At 40.1% G+C, this 20,685-nt stretch overlaps 1 protein-coding gene across 2 annotated transcripts in view; it reads right to left on the reverse strand.

Annotated features, from left to right (window-relative positions):
- The window catches only part of EVI5L (ecotropic viral integration site 5 like), a 54,953-nt gene that overhangs the window by 18,992 nt on the left and 15,276 nt on the right, over positions 1-20,685 (reverse strand). The window contains exons 5-11 of one of the 2 annotated variants that reach the window (XM_032210507.1): positions 14,774-14,848; positions 10,155-10,280; positions 9,766-9,909; positions 9,107-9,196; positions 4,012-4,109; positions 3,600-3,660; positions 3,123-3,176 (exon numbers count right to left, since the gene is read on the reverse strand). In XM_032210507.1, the coding sequence (XP_032066398.1) occupies positions 3,123-3,176; positions 3,600-3,660; positions 4,012-4,109; positions 9,107-9,196; positions 9,766-9,909; positions 10,155-10,280; positions 14,774-14,848 (648 nt within the window). The remainder of the gene's footprint in view (positions 1-3,122; positions 3,177-3,599; positions 3,661-4,011; positions 4,110-9,106; positions 9,197-9,765; positions 9,910-10,154; positions 10,281-14,773; positions 14,849-20,685) is intronic. The other variant, XM_032210508.1, reaches the window with a different exon arrangement.

Raw genomic sequence — 20,685 nt, forward strand, 5'->3', positions numbered from 1 at the left:
AAGATACTCAGTACATTCCTTTATAAATTGTCAGATAACATAGGAAAAGGCAAACAAAAAGGTAATTTAATCATGATTGTTAGGTGAAAAACAATAATTACTGTAATGAAAGACCTACTTAAAATGCAGCAATTTACTTATCACATGCCTAAACAGGATTAAGTGCTCAGAGAGATTTGAGAAAAGGCTACTAAATACCAATACTTTATTAGTAAATTCAGCCACATTTGTAGATTCTGATAAGATAATCTTTGATAATCCTCATGTTTATATGCCTTGATTGATAAATAAAATGTCTAATTCCCCTGGTGCTTCTATATTCAAAGTTTAAAATCTATGCTTGCTTCATATTTGTGTAAGAGAGAATGTAAATATTAGATCTATGCAATATATTCATGCATCTGTATCCAGTCTCCAAAAAAGCACTATGAAATACACTGTGAATGTAGCATCTGCCTACATAACAATCTTATGCAAATTCATTCTTTGGGATATTTTAGCTTTTTGAAACAACAAATGCTCAATTCAAAGTTTTTTTATGGATGACCTTAAACATTATGTTCATTTGGTTGTTATGCTATTTTAACTTTCATCAGCTGCCAGACTATGGCTGCAATATTACATTCTGTAAGGATGCTTCCTATATTTGGAACAAAAAATAAGCTTCACACTTCTTCATTTTAATAAAAAGCAGGAGCTTTCAACAGAATTCATGCACTACTTCTCTGCTTACAGAATCTGAAGCAACACAGAACACAAATTAGGTTGTTTGAAAACCAAGCTGAAAGCCAAGTTAATGTTATTGTTCACCATGATCTATCCTACACACAGGAGCATGTAATCAGTGTATATAAGTATCACATGAAATTTCCAGTGGCAAATTCCTTTTCCCCATTCTAATGTAATCTCAGATTGCGGCAGAACTTCCAGGCAATTGAGACTGATGGGAAGGACTATGCCTTCATCTTCCTACTTGTTATTGTTGCAGTACCTTTTTAAGAAAAGTGGTGGTTGCAAGCATTGGATGGCACCAGAAAGTCACAGGTCTTTTAGTAAATTGCCAAGGTCATTCCAACAATATATTTTTTCCATAAAAAACTACTTTTTAAGCATAAATATCAATTTGGTGTAGCGATTAAACTGCAGGCCTAGAAATCAGGAGGCTATGAGTTCTAGTCCCACATTAAGCATAAAAGTCATCTGGGTGATTTTGAGCCAATTGCTCTCTCAGCCCAACTAATCTCACAGGGTTGTTGTTGTGAGGGAAAATAGGAGGAGGAAGGAGTATTATGTATCCAGTCTTACTTTTTGCAATCTTCCATAAAGGGTGTACTCTCCCCCATAAAATTTAGAAATGTTTATAGTTATTTGTAGTGTTTTAAAAGAAAATTCATGCTTAGAATATAAAACAGACATTGCAGATTAGAGTTTTCAGCCCCACTAGGACACTTTGATATCTTCCAACAATTCCCATGATGTAACTAAACAGTTTTAATAGTGCCTTGGTTTTCCTTGCTGGTCTATGCTGAATTAAAAGGATGACATTCAAACTGATGATGTACAATGAGTTTCTAGTGGTAGAACCGATGTAAAAATGTGGAAGCGCCAGTATAAGAAATTAGACTTGTTTAGAGGCAAACCTAAGAATGATTCCCCACCCCTTTCTATAGTGATTTTCACAGGGAAAAGTACCCAGTGGCATTCTTCTTCCTGCATATGTATGTATCTGTAATCCCCAATTATAATTCAGGGAGCAGGACAATTCAGAGATTTGAACTGTCTATAACATTTAATACTAAAACAAATATTTCACCAAGTAGGTTTGCCATAATTTGCCAGTATAAAATATTTAAACTGCCCTGAACCAAAAATATTGGCTGGTATATAAGCAGCATAATTAATTAGCCTTATGCTAAAATATACAGTGATGTGTAAGTCAACATTTCAAAATTAGCTGTTTTGTATAAATAAACAGTTGCATAATATTGCAGAAAATTAAACAACCCAAATAGAATTGTTAGTCTGAATTTTATTAAATGCAAGTTACCAATAACATTAAATGTTGCAGACACTATTTTTCAAGTGAAATGAAATGGAAAACTAAAAGGAGTGTTGGAAATTTAAAAAAAATATTTTACTGTACCTGGATCAATCTATCTGCCAAGGCAGCACTCTCCTACAGACCCAGAAGAGGAAGATCCAAGGAAGGAAAGATGAAGAAAAGAAAAAAGATACAACAGCAGGGTCACACAAGCACAGAGGAAAAAAAAGATAAAGAGCCCAAAAGACCCAAGAAAAGGAACTTCCAGAATTGTCTTAAATTTCCATCATGTCATTTCCATCATGCAGATCATAAGCATGTTCATGTGCATAAGGAATGACAGATAACTCTCAGAAGCAGCTTCACATATTAATTTTTCCTCAACACTGCAAGAACTATCAGGATTCATAATTTGCCTACTTCACCAATGGACAAGGATCTCATTGCATTTCAGAAGTCACACTTCCTTTGTCCAGAAATTCAAAGAAGCCTCAGTAACAAGGACACATTTAGGTGGTTATGTCTTTGTTGGGCAATTAACCAAGATGTCCTCAAATTAACTATTAAAAGTATTTATGCTACAATAAAAGACTTCCAAGGAGTTTTTACATTTTTCATGAAAGTGTTTAATATTTAAACAAAAACAAGATCAGTGTAAGAATATAGCACAAGATGGCTGAGAAACAGTCATTATCAACCACAAGAGAAATAAATTACTTTGGGTCCATTTCACCATTTTGATCAAAGTTTTTTAAATTGGCAGAGAAACTACATCTAACAACTTTACATATTAGGTTTTTTTTTTTTTAATCTTAAGGAATCCTGGCAGATCATCACTTTTTAATTATTTCCAGTAGTGATAGGGTGAGAAATACTCTCTTGGGTGCTTACATTAAGAATGATTCCAGAAATACATGTGCAGGGTAGTCCCTGAGAGGATGCACAAAGACTAATGGCTGGCATTCTGTGTATTGTCTACAGTCAATTGAGACAGAGAGCTGTGTAATGCCTCATTTTTGGTGGCCAAGCTAGTCTGGAAGCGGAGGAAGTGGATTCTCATGCGGCTGGGTACACTTCTCACCTTCTCCAGGGTTTCAATTCGCTGTTTCAGAAGGCGATTCTCAGTACGGAGCCTCTGCAAGCAAGATTAGAATCAGCATGTGCTCTGTGTGTGAGCATGAGCTTTTGTCAAGTGAAAACCAGCATATCAAAATGTTATGCTGAAATCTTGACTCCTGAACTAAAGCCAAGCGTCATAAATAACTAGAAGAGGAAAAGTCACGCCACATCCAGATTGATGGATCTAAAGTTCAAAAAAGGGAATTCTTTAATTTCACACATATTACCCCAACAGAAATAAGTCGAATGCTTAAAATACATGCCCACTATAAATAACAAAGCTACTAATCAGGATGTCCAGGATGATATGAAGAGGAAATAATGTGACCTGAGAATTATTTAAGAAAGATTATTTTTCTGATAACACTGAGTATTGCACATTACACCAACCCTTCATTTAGATTACAGTATCGCAAGACATAGATAAGAGGGGTCTTACCTTGATTTCAATCTGTTCTTCCATTTCCCGGTTTTTGATTGCAGTATACTCTTTCTCCAGTCTAGAAAACAGAGAATAGGGTTCATTCTGCATCAAACATAATATGGAGACAGAAAAAGTATGGTAATGAGTGGAAAAATGCCCATTTTCTAATAACCTCCATTTTAAGATTATCACTTTTATTTAGAAAGTCACCACAAAAACTACAGATTCAGCATATTTTTTCCTAACACATTTGATGTTCAGTTTTTGTTCAGGGAAACACGTCAAGATAGAAAGGATAACTATGTTCTCTTGTATATATTGACATGGAACATGAGCATTGTGTACTGGTCAACTACATGGATTTTGTCTAAATCCTGTATTCTTTAATATTTAAGCTACGTGTGAGGAATAAAAATTGAAAACATACCGTTTCATTTTCTTAGGGTTGTATTTGACTTGATAGGCCTTTAAGATCAGCTTATCAGGACAGCTATCAAACTGATGAGGAATCACCTTCTGAAAATACTGCAGTAGACAATTCTCAAATGAATATACATCGAGATCGTACGGTCTTATAATCAAATGTAATTTCTGACATTTTTATTGGACAGGTAATCCTCAACTTACAACCCATTCATTTAATAAAGAAGTTACAACATCTCTTATGACCCATTTTCACACTTACAACTGCTGCAGTTGGTGAACAAAATTTGGAATCTTAGCAACTGACATGTACTTATGACAGTTGCACTGTTCTGGGGTCATGTAATCATCATTTGTAACTTTCCCAGCCAACTTCCTACAAGCAAAGTCAGTGAGGGAAGCCAAATTCACTTAATAATTGCATGATTCACTAATAATTGCTTAATAATTGTGGCAAGAAAGGTCATAAAATGAAGCAAAACTCACATAACAACTGCCTTGCTTGGCAAAATAAATTTTGGGCTCAATTGTGGTTGTAAATCCAGGATTACAGGATCTTTCTTAGTTGATTACATTGGACAACAGAGGGATGGTTAATCTCTGAAATGCTTCTTGTGAAAATATTCTTCCCAACATGGCGCATTTGCATTAAACTAAAATTGAATGCACTGAATTCAAATATTTAATGATTGTGAATTAAAATTAAAGTCTAACACTATGATAGGGCAGTTTTTAGAATAGAATAGGTATAGAGGTATTACTGACCACATTTATTATAGCTCATTAAAATACTCTAAATCTGGATGCTTACATGAGCAAACACGCACAGTGAACAAGACATTTCAGAACAAAGCTTTTTACCAATTACAATCTTAAATCATGCCTATAGGATAACTCCCAGCTTCAAGGAAAACGTCTAGTATATTGCTAATACCTGGATAGAACACGTCTTGGCACGGTGTGCATTAGCTTATGCAGTCAGACCCTGATAGAATGCAGTGTTTTTAATCATAGAAATTAGAATTTATTTATATAAAGATAATCTCAGCTTTAATGCAATATAAAACATAAATCTTTTTGCCTAAATAATTCTTCATACAATGTAGAAATTTTCAATATTCCAATTTCATAAATTAGGGAGAAATAGCTTAATTAGACTTCAGTTTTTTCTTCATTCTCTAATTCTATGTTGCAATGAATAAAACATTTTTTTTCACAGCCAGTTTATTGAGTTGTATAATTAAAAAATAAATATACAATATTGTAGGAAGGGAAGGAAGGTATCTTAGAAGTATTATACTTGTTTGAAGTAATTCAATATTTTTGAAGAAAAGCTTTCCCATATTCAATCTGATATATACAGACTAGATTTAGCTCAAAGTATTCACCTGTTAAGCACAAACAAACCAGAGGTGGGTTTCTGCCGGTTAGGCCCGGATCGGGCAAACCGGTAGTGGCAGCAGCGGGAGGCTCCGCCCACCCGCCCGGATGCTTCTGCACATGTGCAGAAGTGTCACGCGCACATGAATGAACTGGTAATTAAAAAATGGAAACCCATCACTGAAACAAACCCACGTGGCAATATCACAAATGGAAATGTTTTGCCTGGAGTTTTGAAATGTACTTGTTCAACTTTGTAAGTTACCAGTCATCTAGCTCAGGGATCCCCAATTCCTGGGGGACAGATTGTTACTGGTTCATGGTCTGTTAGGAACCAGGCTGCACTGCTGGAGGTGAGCAGCAGGCAAGCAAGCAAAGCTTCATCTGTATTTGCAGCCCCAGCACTAGCATCACCATTCAGCTCCACCCTCAGATGATTAGGAATTAGATTCTCATAGGAGAATCAGTTTATAGCAAATCCTGCTGTAAACTGAACACCTGAGGGAGCTAGATTGCACACTCTCCCCCCACCCCCAAGGGTTGTGGGAAAATTGTCTTTTATGAAGCTAGTCCCTGGTGCCAAAAAGATTGGAGGCTTAGGTGAATTGGGAAATACCATATTTTTCAGAGTATAAGACACACTTCTCCCCCCCCAAAAGAGGTTGAAAATTTGGGTGCGTCTTATACTCCAAATATAGCTTTTTCAAAGCTTTTTTCAGCCCTAATGAGTGAAGCAATCTACCATGCTTTGCCTGCTTTTCTCATTGTTCTATCTCCAATGACCAGCTATGCTTTAAAAACTGTTTTTATCCCCAACAAGCAAACTTATGTGCTGAAGCTGACCAGACTAAGGATGCTAGTCAGATGAATACCTGGTAGGCAGAATCCCCCCCCCTATTTTCCTCCCCATAAACTAAGGTGCATCTTATATTCTGAAAAATACGGTACATATGCAAAAGCCAGCCCATAATACTTGCCACTAAGCAACCTCTCACCTTACTCTCAAATACTTTCCACCCAAGTAGTGAGCTGTTTTTTTTAATAGCTGGAGAAACACATCTCTGGTTTCATTTCAAGAAAAGGAAATACTCACACGTATTTCAAATATTCTGTCAATTCTTTAGAACTATTTTAAAGGATGTAGACACAATATCTGTTTATATTATCAGAATGACAGCATATTCACTATACAATCACTCTTACATCTGTTTTTTACATACACATATGGAATATGCGTAATCCCACTGGAATCCTCCTAAACCCTTTGATCACATTAGGAGAGGCAGTTTGTCATCCCACCATTTTGGGGAGGTTATGGCGAGGTGGGTGGGTGGATGGGGAAGAGACATGTTCTCTAGTTCAGTGTTTTTCAACCACTGTGCCGCGGCACACTAGTGTGCCGTGACATAGTGTAAGGTGTGCCGTGGGAAAATTACTTTATATATAGTCAATATAGGCACAGAGTTAAATTTTTTTAACATTTTCTAATGGTGGTGTGCCTCGTGATTTTTTTCATGAAAAAAGTGTGCCTTTGCACAAAAAAGGTTGAAAAACACTGCTCTAGTTGAACAGTGTTTCTGAATGGCCTCCCATGAGAAGTGCATTTAAGGGCTGACACCAGATGTTTTGTGAAATGTAGGCTTGTTTATTTGAGTATTGGGCTTTTTATATATTCATTTTGATTTGTTACTGTTCTTTTAATTATTATTATTATGAGTTACCAAGAACTTATATATGATTACAGTGGGATATAAATGAGAGGGTGCAGTGTGTGTCTGAAAAACAAATACATGTATTTTGTTGGAATATTCCTTCCCATACTTGATTTCGTTCACCAGAGGCTTGGATCTGCCCACTGAGTATTAGAGAGTCTCATGCTCTTCACTGACCAGTAGATCATCGCTGGGCAGCAAAAAGTAGTCAGGAGCCAGGAATCCTGTGAAGCTGCTCTTAGCAGATGGAGTGTATGGATCTTTGAAAGATACCTTGACCACATTCCGCTCCCATGGACTCCTAATGTAGCCAAGATATGTTTTTGTTGTTGTAGCAGGAGTACTACTACAGGGAGATTATAAACATACTTCATTCTAAGCCATGGCTTGTTTTAACTGATTGGTGAAAGATGTGACTGAATTTAAAAAAAAAAAAGACTAGGTTAAAGCCACACAAATTGAATTATGGCTTGGCACAGTGCATGGGCTAAGCTCTCATGTCAGCATACGAAAGGCAATGGAGAAACACTATATTTGATAACTAATGTTGAAACCATCAAAAGGAGAGAACTCGTAGCTCTCTCCCTATCTTCAACTCAGTGGATCTAAATTCATATGATTCTCAGGAATCACTGCCTGGTATCTACCATGTTTCCCTGAAAATATGACATGTCCGTAAAGTAAGGCCATGCCAGATTTTTGGGGTGAGCAAAAATATAGCCCTCCCGCAAAAATAAGCCCATTGGACAACCCTCCCCCCTCAAGCCAGGCAGAGCGCCATTCACCGACCCAGCAGTATCCCGAGGTTGTCAAGCCACCGGAGCCCGGGGGGAACAGGCACTTGCATAGCTTGGCGCCTTCGGGATACCGCTCAGTCAGTGAGTGACACTGGAGAGGGGGTTTCTAGGCAGTTGCTCTCTTGCAAGCGGGTTCCCGAAGAGCCTGGCGAGAGGACTGGAGGATGCGGGCACATCCTCAGGGGCTAACAACTGTGTTGCACTGTCACAGCAGCGCAACACAGCAGCTGTGAGGTGACCACGATCGCTACCTCCTGCAATCCCAAAAACAATAAGCCTCCTCCCGATAAAGAAAATAAAACCCTGTTTTATTTTCAGGGAAACATGGTAGAATAGATAATCCTTGACTTGCAATTGTTCATTTAATGACTGTTCAAAGTTATGATGGCCTCAGGGAAAAAAAACTGATTTACAACCTGTCCTCATACTTACAATCATCACACCACCTCCATGGTCATGTGACTGGAATTTGGGCATTTGGCCGTGGCTCACATTTACAACCAGTTACATCATCCTGCTATCAAATTATTGTGATTTGCGACCTTCCTAGCTGGTTTCTGACAAAAAAATATCAATTGGGAAATCAGGTTTGATTGCATGGTGACTCATTTTATGATCACCACAACTTATGACAGAAATTCCAGTCCTAACTGTACCCCTAAATCAAAGATTACAGGCTTTTAGGCAGTTAATGGATGTTCTCAATATTTGGCATATTGATATACTGCCACAAAAAGATGGAAAAGACATAAGAGACTTTTTCTAAATAGAAGGAAGAACAAAACATACAGGCAGAGGGCAGATGAGTCATTGCTTCTTCATCTCTCTTGCTCTGGTCATTCTGGATGCCTCAGGCTGTAGTTCTGAAACTACTTTCTAGCTCTTTGTAGCCAGAGATTAAAACAGCTAATTCTGCCTCATCACATGCAACAACATTGAACAACAGTTCAGAAAACAGGCAGGTCTTGGGTCTTTTAAGTTTTTCTTCTCTGAAAACTGAATTGAGTTTTTACACTTTGGAACCATGATTCTAAAAGGCTTACATTTAGTATATTATTGGAATCATTTTTTTTTAATCTCAATCTATCCTCAATCCTGTAAATCTCTTTATTCGTACACGCCTAAATATGGAATTGCGGACATCTGAAAGTTTGTTGTATCAATACTGAACAATCTTTCTTCTACTCCCACAATGCATGATAGAACTGACCTGCGACATCCCTTCCATGTCCAGTTGCATGAGTTCAGCTTGGTTGAATTGCAGAAGAGCCATTCCTACACGGAAAATTATTTCCAATCCCTAAAAGACGTTACAGAATTTAGATAGACTCCACCTGTAATTGAATTTCCTTTGGTTTACAATAAAGGTCAAACAGTCCTTCCTATGTGAAGGGAATTTAATGCTTTAGTCTCCCACCCACCCCGACTCAACTATCCACTTAACTATACACCATTTAAAATGTCCCATTTCTCCTTTAACAAGTTATAACAAGAATTCTAAAATAAATTTACAGAAGCAAATATTTATTTATTTATATCTCACCAAGCTGGTTTCATACATAAGGCACAACTAGAACTCACAATATTGCTAGAACATTCTGTAACAAATCAACCTGAACTATTTATTCAAATATAATTTTTGGAAATAGATGGATCCATGGACAATAAGAATAGCAATACTACTACCTATGATTGCCTGCCGCCCTGCCCCCACTAGAAGTAAAAATAGAGTTTTATTGCCAGTGTACAGCAAGAGAAGAAAGCTGTTGCCCTCATATCCTATTTTTCCTGTGAAAATTTTAACTATCAAATCAGTTATGCAGACCACTCAATTTCTTCCCCTTCTGTATTTTTAATTGCAGATTTTACCTCATACATGAAGATGTCAAATACTCGTGTGGCCACAGGTAGAGGAAAAGTAGTGAGGAAGAGTGTAAGAAACCAAGATGATGCATACATAGAGGTGAGAAAGCTTTGGGAGCGGAAGTGGATATTCAGCTCAGGTAGTTGTTCCTGACAGAAACATAAAACTTAAGTCTTAAATTATGAGAAACTCCAGTTAACATTAATTACTACACAGACATTAAGAGATTACTCAGCAGAATCCTCAAAATTAAAGTAACAGATACAGCAGCAAACATTCCTAATTATTTGCTAAGCTAGTAAGCTCTGGTACTTCAGACTTCTGATGGGTTTTAGGAATTCATCTAAAATAAAGTAGTGCATATTTAAAATCCAGTATTTGGAAATTTCTTTACCTGCAGCATGTATTCAAACTGATAGATACAAAGTCCTAACTCGGCCATAGTGGGTTTGAATAATTCCCGTAGTCTATACTCTTGCATCAGCCGTACAAATACACAGAAGGCCTCCTCTTCCGGCATCTAGAAGCAGACAGTGCATGTGTATGAGTCTCTGTCAAACTTAATGAAGGACAAAAACATTCTGTTCAGTATGCAGCACTCAAAGCCTAGATTTTGTCTTACTAATTATGAATTCCATTTTTAAAAAGGGAAGTAAATAAAAGACCAAATAAAACACAAGGAAACAACTTTGATAACTCAAATTCTCAAAAAAATAATTAATAATAAAACAGATGTTTTTCACATAAGGGTTTTTTAACTGGGTCTGTGCTATGTCCTTTGACCCACCCTGGGCTGGGTGGCCTACTACCGGCCTTGGCCTATTTGGAATTAGGCCTGAATGGCTGGATGGAGCGCATATGGCTAGCTGGCAGGCACTCGCACAAAGCATGCTGGCCCACTGCTTGTACAAGTTGAGCTACGCATGTGCATGCTGGCCCACCACTCGTGCAAGGGCTGTTTGTGCACTTGCATGGCCCAGTTCCCCTCTCCCCAAGTAACAAAGGTTGGGGACTTCAGCTTTAAAAGAAAGCAGTTTATCAAAACTAACAAAACGGTTGCTTCCATTGTTCAGCTCCAATATATAATAACCCAAGAAAACTTTTTTTAAAGCAATTTGATTATTTAATATGGTTTTGAAAATAATAAGCATAAATATACATTGGAACTTAAGGAACACAACATCTTAAATAGGATGGAGATTAAGGAAGCAATATATGTGACTGTTTTTGTAATATTTGTATTAATGCTACATTCAGGTTATATAATAATGTAATAATAACTCATTGCAATCAATGCAATGCTTTTAAACCATTGTATTAAAATCAAGCGACTGATTTGACCTATTTATTGCATATACAACACTGCAATGTTTACACCATATATTGTGGTTTTATGTCTTCTTTTTTCACGCTGTCCTTGAAAAAGATACACATCCAAAACATAGCAGAATAATTTTCTACAAGGGCACTTGGCTTTTTTCTCTTAGTTTTGAGCACCTAACCGCTCTTGCTTGATGACTACATGAATACATAAGCACACAGTTTCTTGGCAACAATAGTAAAATGTCTTCCCACTGCCTTTATCAGGGAAGTTTTTGTAGTTCCCAATTTATTGATAAGATGCACTGAAAGTCCAGCTCCTAAACCACTAATTTCCACTAATCCACTAATTTCAAAATAAATGCTGACAATTATATTACAATTAATTCTATGTTATACTATTTCTAGTATAGCCTGTTAAAAAAATAGGTGCCACCTACCACAAACTAACTATCAAGGATCTGAAATCTTCAAAATGGCATTTCACTGTGAGGAAAGGTCTAAAGCAGCCCAAAGTGGGCGGTACCGCTCCTTGGGGGGCGGTGAGAAGATTTAGGGGGTTGCTAAGAGGCAAGGGGGTGGCATGGGGGTGCTAAGAGGCAAGGGGAGCGGCAGAGGGGGCACTAAGAGGCAAGGGAGGTGGCAGAGGAGTGCTGGAGGTGGCCCCCTCGCAGGACGCAATTCTGCCTGGGGCTCTATTGGCCGCCAGTCATCTGAGCACTTCCGGCAGGCGTGAAATTCAGTCTAACTTCCCAAAGACTGGAAGGATTTTTCGCTCACTTGCTCGCTCACTCAGGAGGCATACAAGCCTGTCAGGCCGGGGAGGGGGCAAAGGGGGGCAGAGAAAGAAGAGGCCTTTTGCCTGCATTTCTCCTCTGATATGACTCTGCATGTGCTGTGCACGGAGAAGAGATGCAGGACTGAATGGGGTTGTCCTTAGGCCTGCATTTCAGGAATTGGGAATTGGCGCTGCATTACGCATGGAGTCTGATGTCACTGCACAAGAGCGCTCGCCTGCCTGCCTGCCTCTTTCACGCTTTTATAAATGGCTTTACTTCTGACTCCCTTTCCAAGGCTGCGCTGTGAGCCACCTCCGCGAGGATGTGCCTATGCAACGGAGCCACCCCCCCAATCCCTCTTGCACCCGCTTCACACGGACGCACCACTCTTGCCTGCCTCTAACCCTCCCACCTTAGAAATGCAACATAGGTAAACATGTGGCCGGGGGGGGGGAAGAGAGAGGCTAGTCCCCCTCTGCCTCCTCGCTCCATTCGTAGAGGTGGCCTTAAAAAGCGAGAAGCTGGAGGAAGGACACTTAGGGTGGTTTCTCAAACTGAGTTGCAATGTAATCTCATTGAAGGCTGAAATATAAGAGAGATTGTGGAAAAGGGATAAGCATTTCCAACATATACTGTTTAAAAAAAAGTAAATAAAAAAGTGGTCTAATTACTGTCTAAAGTTGGATATTGTCACATACAGGAAAAAAGCAAAGCAAAGCAAAGCAAAGCAAAATTATGATAGAACAACGTCCCATATTGGAAGAAAATGCTGTCGAAATGTTCCCAGTATGCCAAACAAGATGTTTTATAACCAAATGGAGTCAAAACTGCAGAGTTTTTTTTAATAAAGTGCCCTTCCTATCTTGATATTTATGCACAGTGAGACCTTTGTCACAGATAAGCCTGGATAATGGCATCACTCTTATGTTGTGTGAATATACATGAGCTGCAAGGCTTGTATTTTGCCATAGTATCATCTAAAGCTCCATAAGTACTACTAGGGTTTTGACCAGCTGCTGGGCACCAATATATTGAGGAATACGGAAAGGCTGATCACGTGGGGCAGTCTAATGAGCATTTCTGACATGGCAGATACCACAGAACAAAGTCTTCTTCCTTCTCTACCCCTACCACACCGTTATTTTGAAAAAAAACAAAAGGCAGCAGTGTGTGTATGAATGATCAGGCATGTACTGTATTACATAGAATTTACTGAACAGTGAAGTAGTTACTAAATTTTACTGAGTTTACTACGTTACTAGTTACTAAGGTTCTTGATAAATGACTGGATCACGTTCAGCAATTTTGTTGAATTAACATTAACTAAAAAGGTTTTTAAATTGGATTTTGAATAAATGTGCAATTAATTGTTACAGTGTTGAATTTTACTGTTACTATCTTCCTTCTGTCGTGCAAACCACCCAGTCACATGACCCCCAGCCACACCCACCAAGCCATGTCCACAGAACCAGTAGTAAAAAATTTGAATTCCATCACTGGGTGGGGGGTACTGAAGATCAGTTTGTAGCACCAAGGGGGTGGTGGACTGAAAAAATTTGGGAACCACTGGTCTAAAGCCTTCCTTTCAAAACAAGGCTGCAGAACAAACCAAGCAACTTCTCCTAAAGGTTAGAATAAGCTGCTTCCCTATTTCATTTCAAGCCAGTAAAAATAAGTGTGAAACACACATATAAAATTGAACCAGCTTGGCCTCAACAGTTTATTAAAATAGCATATATTAAATGTGCAATGTGAGCAGAATATGATCTATAGAGATTGACTATTTAAATTCCCTGAAAAACAGAGTACTTAGGGACCTGCTTCTAAGCAAACTTTTTGAATAATTAAAAGCTTTTAAGTAAGTTTATACTGACAAAAAATTATTTCTATATAAAACAAGAATTAAGCTTGGTCCCTATTTTTAAATAATAAATTCATGCTAATATTATAGTTTGAGAAACTAGATGAGAACCCAGATGGGTTCTCCATTCCACTAGATGGAATGGAATGGAAACTGAGCAGGTGATATTGGGCCAGTTACTCTCCAGCCTTTGCAAGGTAGTTGTTTTGGGAACTAATTAGAGGAGCGTGTGATTAGGTATTCTGCTCCAAGTTTCTGAAAGAAATGTGGGATTAATTTAAAAAATGCATAAAAATAAATTACAGACTACAGACCTGTAACATTTTATGACATAATGAACTGATCTAAACATTACTAAAGTCTTCCTTCCTACCTCCCCAACTCATCTAAGGCGACTCTGGGTGGCTTACAACATTAAAATTTTACAACCCATAAATCCCTCTCCATTCCCAGCAGTATCAATCACACAATCACATAGCCACCTTGACTGTATTGACCTGGGGGGCTCAGGCTGACAAACAGAACTAATTTCCAGAAAAATTAAAGTAACAGCCAATCTTATATTGAGGAAAATGGGAGAGAGACATCATAGAGAAGGCCCTTTCCCCTGTCTCACTAGATATAACTTCCCTAATAGTTGGGAACCCCAATATAGTTGTTGATGGGCTGGGTAGATGTAGCTGAGGAAGCAGTCCTACCAATAACCTGGCCCTCGTTAAAGGTGACAACCAGCACCATGAATTGTACCCAGAAGAAAATAAGTAACCAATGTAGCTCTCATGAAAGATGTGACAAATGTGTAAGTCTTGACTTGTGCCAACATATACAGGTCACTGCATTTTGAACCAATCAGAGTTTCCATAGACTCTTCAAGGGCAGCTCCATGTAGAGCACATTACAGTAGCCCAAACTGGAGATGATGAGAGCATGGGTGAAGAGGACACATTGGTCCAGGAATTGGCATAACTGGGGCACAATTTGCAGTTACACAAGGAGCTCCTCACCATGACTGCCACCTCCTCCTTGAGATTTCTAATGTTAAGTAGCACAAACCTGCATGAGTAGCAGTCCCACGATGAATGCACTACCTTGGCAGTACCCAACCTCACGGTCTACTAGAGAATAAGCCTGAAAGATAAGAATTTTAAGGCAGAAAAAATTTACAGCTCACAATTTAGCCATTAATTTACCTAAATGAGCTAAAACAAGATGTACACAACCATATTTTAAAATATCCATAGATTTTTTTGATGTCATGAAGTTTAGTCAATGTATTATTGAACAAGGCTTCATGAATCACAGTTCTTTTTATAAGATGTATAAACTTAGCCATATAATTTTTCTCACCATGACAACTTTTCAGATATTAACTATGGGAAAGTAACGAATCTGGAACTTGATTATCTTGGAAATTTGATATAATATGAAGACAGATGAGTGGCGATATGGTAGGGAGGAATTAAGATCAATATTTTAGAAAACAAAGATAATAACAAATGCAAAATATTGTGGAATTAAGTAGCAGGTTTAATTGAAAAAAGTGCCACATATATTAACCAAGGGATGCATTTCAGGCAATTCTTGGGGAATTTAAGAATGTATGTGTTCTTTGAATCTGAGACACTCTGAGAAATTATGCAATACAAAGTAGCTGTTTCTGTGCATTCGAATCAGTCTTGCCTTCTGTTGACCACATGAATAGGATGTATAAGGAACAAGACTACATTGTCAAAATTGTAATAAAAGATGAAAAAGTTTTAAAATGTTTTGATTTTATAGGGTTTAACAGCAATTAGTTTCTCAACTTGAATTTATTTTTCTTATGTCTTTATCGTGCCCTTTGTTTTTGAGTCTCAGGATGTTTCCCATTTCATTCTTGAAATCTAAGATATATCAAAAAGAAGAGAATATCTGTGGCTCAGGGTTGAACTGTGGCATATTTGGTGCTCTCTGCGCTTGGTTGTTTTCTTGCAGACATTTCATTTTCAGACTAGTTAATATCATCAGTCCTAGAAGGGAATAGAGTTTGCTCTCATTTTATATACTAGAGGCCTGCTCTGTCAGTGTTGGTGGAGTGATCTTGGTGGTTCCTTGATTGGGCTGCTTTCTGTTAGCTTGTTCTGACAGTTCCTTGATTGCATTACTGTTTGTTTGTTTCTTGATTGTTGGTCTAATCTTAATCTTGGAGTTAATCTCTGCTCATCTGTGTGTTATTGCTGCTAAGTAGGTGTTTTGATCTTTTTATTTCCTTTTTGGCTGTTCGATTGTCTCTTTTGAATGGTATGTAGATGTTGTTTATGTCTATATTCCTGTTGATGGCCAATTTGTCTAAGTGCCAGTCTTCCACTATAATTCAAAAAACCACTTTTTAAATGGAACTAACAGTAATGGTGATAAATACAGAATGTGATATCTTAATTTTCTTGTACACGTTCCACTGCTCTAATTACAGACACATTTCTATAATAGCAATAACATTTACAGTTATCTACCACCCCCACAGTGCTTTATAGCACTCTCTGGTGGTTTATAATGTCAGCATATTGATCCCAATAATCTAGGCCCTCATTTTACAGACCTTGGAAGGACAGAAGGCTGAGTCAACCTTGAACCCCATCAGGATAGAATTCCAGGCTGTGGGCAAAGCTTGCCTGCAATACTGCATTCTAACCACTGAGCCATTAGGATTCTTACAAAATTCTGGGAACCCTTTATGGAATTTTGCTGACACCAGGACTGGAATGTTAACAATTTGTGGATTTTCATATGTATAAGGGATGGTTTCTAGGAAGATGAGAAATTTCTGTTTTCTGTTTCTGTTTATTTATTTGTATGCCGCCCTTTTCCCTGGGGGGACTCAGGGCGGCTCACAATCAAAAGGAAGGGGGGGACAGACTTTTATATATAAGACAGTACATGATTAAAACGCAACATTCATACCATTCGGGCGGGTTACAATCTTTAGCCCCAGGCCTGACGGGATAGCCAGGTTCTAAGGGCTGTGCGGAAGGTCTGGAGGGTGGTGAGGGTACAAAGCTCCACGGGGAGATCGTTCCATTGGGTCGGAGCTACCACCGAGAAGGCTCTCCTCCGCGTGGTGGCCAGTCGGCATTGGCCAGCAGATGGAACTCGGAGGAGGCCTAAACGATGAGATCTAATGGGTCGTGTGGAGGTGATCGGCAGTAGGCGGTCTCTCAAGTACCCAGATCCACTACCATGAAGGGCTTTATAGATGGCAAGTAGCACCTTGAAGCGTATCCGGAGATCGACAGGTAGCCAGCGCAGCTCGCGGAGGATAGGTGTTACATGGGTGAAGCGAGGTACACCCACAATCGCTCGCGCGGCTGCATTCTGGACTAGCTGAAGTCGCCGAATACTCCTCAAGGGCAGCCCCATGTAGAGCACATTGGAGTACTCCAGCCTAGAGGTCACAAGGGCCCGAGTGACTGTTGTGAGAGCCTCCCGGTTCAGGTAGGGGCGCAACTGGTGCACCAGGCGAACCTGGGCAAATGCCCCCCTGGTCACAGCTGACAAATGGTGTTCGAAGGTCAGCTGTGGGTCCAGGAGGACTCCCAAGTTGCAGACCCTGTCTGAGGGGTATAATGTTTGACCCCCCAGCCTGAGAGATGGAATATTTGCCAAATTGGCGGGAGGGAAACACAACAGCCACTCGGTCTTATCCGGGTTGAGCACAAGTTTGTTAGCCCTCATCCAGTCCCTAACAGCTTCAAGTCCCTGGTTCATCACGTCCACCGCTTCATTGAGTTGGCACGGGGCGGACAGATACAGCTGGGTATCGTCCGCATACTGGTGGTATTTTATCCCGTGCCGCCGAATGATCTCGCCCAGCGGTTTCATGTAGATGTTGAAAAGTAGGGGAGACAGGACCGAACCCTGTGGCACCCCATATGTTAGGGGCCTAGGGTTCGATCTCTGCCCCCCGACTAACACCGACTGCGACCTGTCCGAGAGGTAAGAGGAGAACCACTGCAAAACAGTGCCTCCCACCCCCACCTCTCGCAGTCGTCGCAGAAGGATACCATGGTCGATGGTATCGAAAGCCGCTGAGAGGTCAAGGAGAACCAGGATGGAGGCGTGGCCTCGATCCCTGGCTCTCCAGAGATCATCGGTCAATGCGACCAAAGCGGTTTCTGTGCTGTAGCCAGGTCTGAAGCCGGACTGGAATGGGTCAAGATAGCTGGCTTCCTCCAAGGCCCGCTGGAGCTGAAAGGCCACCACCTTCTCAACAACCTTCCCCACAAAGGGGAGGTTGGAGACTGGACGGTAATTGTTAAGAACGGCTGGATCCAAAGATGGTTTCTTCAGGAGGGGTCTCACCACCGCCGCTTTGAGTGCGGGGGGAAAGACCCCCTCCCGAAGGGAGGCGGTAGCAACCGCCTGGATCCAGCCCCGTGTCACCTCCCTGCTATTGACAACCAGCCAGGAGGGGCACGGGTCCAGTACACATGTGGAGGCACTCACAGCTCTCATGGCCTTGTCCACGTCCCCAGGGGCAACATCCTGAAACTCAACCCAGCGATGGTCTACCAGATTATCCCCTTGTGCCTCGGCTGGATCTGCAGAATCGGAGTCCAACTCCGACCGAAACCGAGCAACTTTGTCCGCCAAGAACTGGACGTACTCTTCAGCCCTACCCTGCAAGGGGTCCCTCGTATCCTTCCTATTTAGGAGGGAACGGGTTATCCTAAACAGGGCGGCTGGGCGGGACTCGGCGGAGGCAATCAAGGTGGCAATATAAGATCTTTTTGCCGTCCTAATTGCCCTGATGTAATCCTTGATGCACGATGTTAAAAGTGCTCGGCTCGATTCGGATTTGTTGGATCTCCACGAGTGCTCTAGGCGTCTCTTCCGGCGCTTCCTCTCCCGGAGTTCCTCGGTGAACCAAGGGGGTCTCCTGGATCCACAGCCTCGGAGCGGCCGTAGTGGCGCAATCCGGTCAAGGGACCCCATCGCTGCCGAGTTCCAGGCAGCAACCAGGGTCTCCACCGGACTGTGGGCGAGAGTATCAGGAATAGCCCCAAGCTCCGTCTGGAACCTTAAGGGATCCATAAGTCGCCTGGGGCGGAACCATCTGGTCGGTTCCTCCTCCCTACAGCAGAGGTTTGGCCTCCAAAAGTCAAGCCTCAGTAGGCAGTGGTCTGACCACGACAGGGGTATGATCTCATTACCCCTCAGACCAAGATCACAAGTCCACTGCTCCGAGAGGAATACGAGGTTGAGCGTGTGACCCGCTGAATGAGTTGGGCCCCGAATTACCTGGGTCAAGCCCATGGCTGTCATGGAAGCAATGAACTCCTGCGCCCCATCAGAGTGTTCACCGAGCGAAGGCAAATTGAAATCCCCCAGAACCATAAGCCTGGGGAACTCAATTGCCAGCTCGGCTACCGACTCGAGGAGCGAGGGGAGGGCTGCTGCAACGCTGTTGGGAGGCAGGTACGTTAACAGCAAACCCACTTGACCCTTGAGGTCCAACTTCACCAGCAGGGACTCACACCCGACAAGCTCCAGAGCAGGGATCCTACGAGGATCCCTGCTCCGGAGCTTGTCGGGTGTGAGTCCCTACTGGTGAAGTCTGTAGTCTTATATGTTTGCATGTAGTCTTATAGGGGATGAAGAATTACTAAATTTGTATTGTGATGAATATCAGAAGTCATTTCTTTTCCTCTTTTCTTCTTCTTCTTCCCCCCTCTTTTCTTATACTTTCTATGCTTTCTTTTCCTTTCTGAGTTTAATTTATATTGTCTTTTGTTTTTTAAAAAACCTTTTAGTACTATTGTATATCATTTAAAAAATAAAGACTCCTCTTTTCCAAGTATATATTTATTACGTAAAAAGCATTTCCAAGACTATCAATATTGATTTAGCACAAAAACCCTACAATAGTACTATTGCTCATGAGAGGCAATGATAAAGAGAAGAGCAAAAGAAAAAATACCTGGCAATACAGGAGACTGTAAATATTGATAGATAGATTGGATATATGCCTATATTAGTCACAACAAAGGAAAACTCTGGATGTTCTAAATAACTGTAATCAAAGGGGAGGTGACTTAATCCTCCATGGTACCTAACACCAATTATACAGTGTGAATGTTGTTGAACCACATAGAATTAGTTATACACTGAGGTGTAAATGAAATATTGCTATGAAAATTCAAGAATCACATGGGAGAAAGGGAATTGTTAAAAGGAAACAGAGATCATACAGAGAGTTTTACTAAAACAAATAGGACAGTTTGTGTGTATGTGTCTCCCACCACAGAAGGCCAATGGGTGATTTTGGGCCACCTGCACTCTCTTAGTCCAGACTACGTCGCAGAGCTCTTATGAAAAATCAGAGAAGAGTGAGCTATTTCATCTATAGAAACTAATCAACTCGCTAATTATGTAATTGTGAATATATATAAAACCAAAATGAAATGGGAGAGTGATAGGCTTTCAGTAATTTTCATCAGACTTATTAGTTTAAAAAGAAGCCAAGGACACACTGAGAGAGGGTTCTGGGAATTTAAATTCCAGCACTCATGGAGGGCCCTACTTTTGAAAAGACTAACTTTATAATATGTTAGAGGCTGCAAAAGAAATATCAAATAGACGAATCTGCCTCATTTGTAGCTATTATACAACAATTCATTTTCTAAATCAATCTCTGCATTTGATCTTCGCTGGATATACAATCTTACAAGGAAAAATAATTTATTAGAATAAGACTATTTTTCCAATTAAATTCCAATACAACTAACATGCAAAGCAGTTTTAGTATGATCTGCAAGGATAATTATCGATCTAGAAATACATTATAAACATCAATCAAGGATGTTCAAAGCAATCACCTGTTTGATTTTAAGTTGAGATGTGATGTTAATTTCACAAAATAGACCTCTATTCCATATAAAGGGATATACAGTGTACATATCCTGTTTCCTGGAAAATAATACCTCCCT

This window comes from Thamnophis elegans, chromosome 2 (genome assembly GCF_009769535.1).
Source record: "Thamnophis elegans isolate rThaEle1 chromosome 2, rThaEle1.pri, whole genome shotgun sequence".
Lineage (NCBI taxonomy): Eukaryota > Metazoa > Chordata > Lepidosauria > Squamata > Colubridae > Thamnophis > Thamnophis elegans.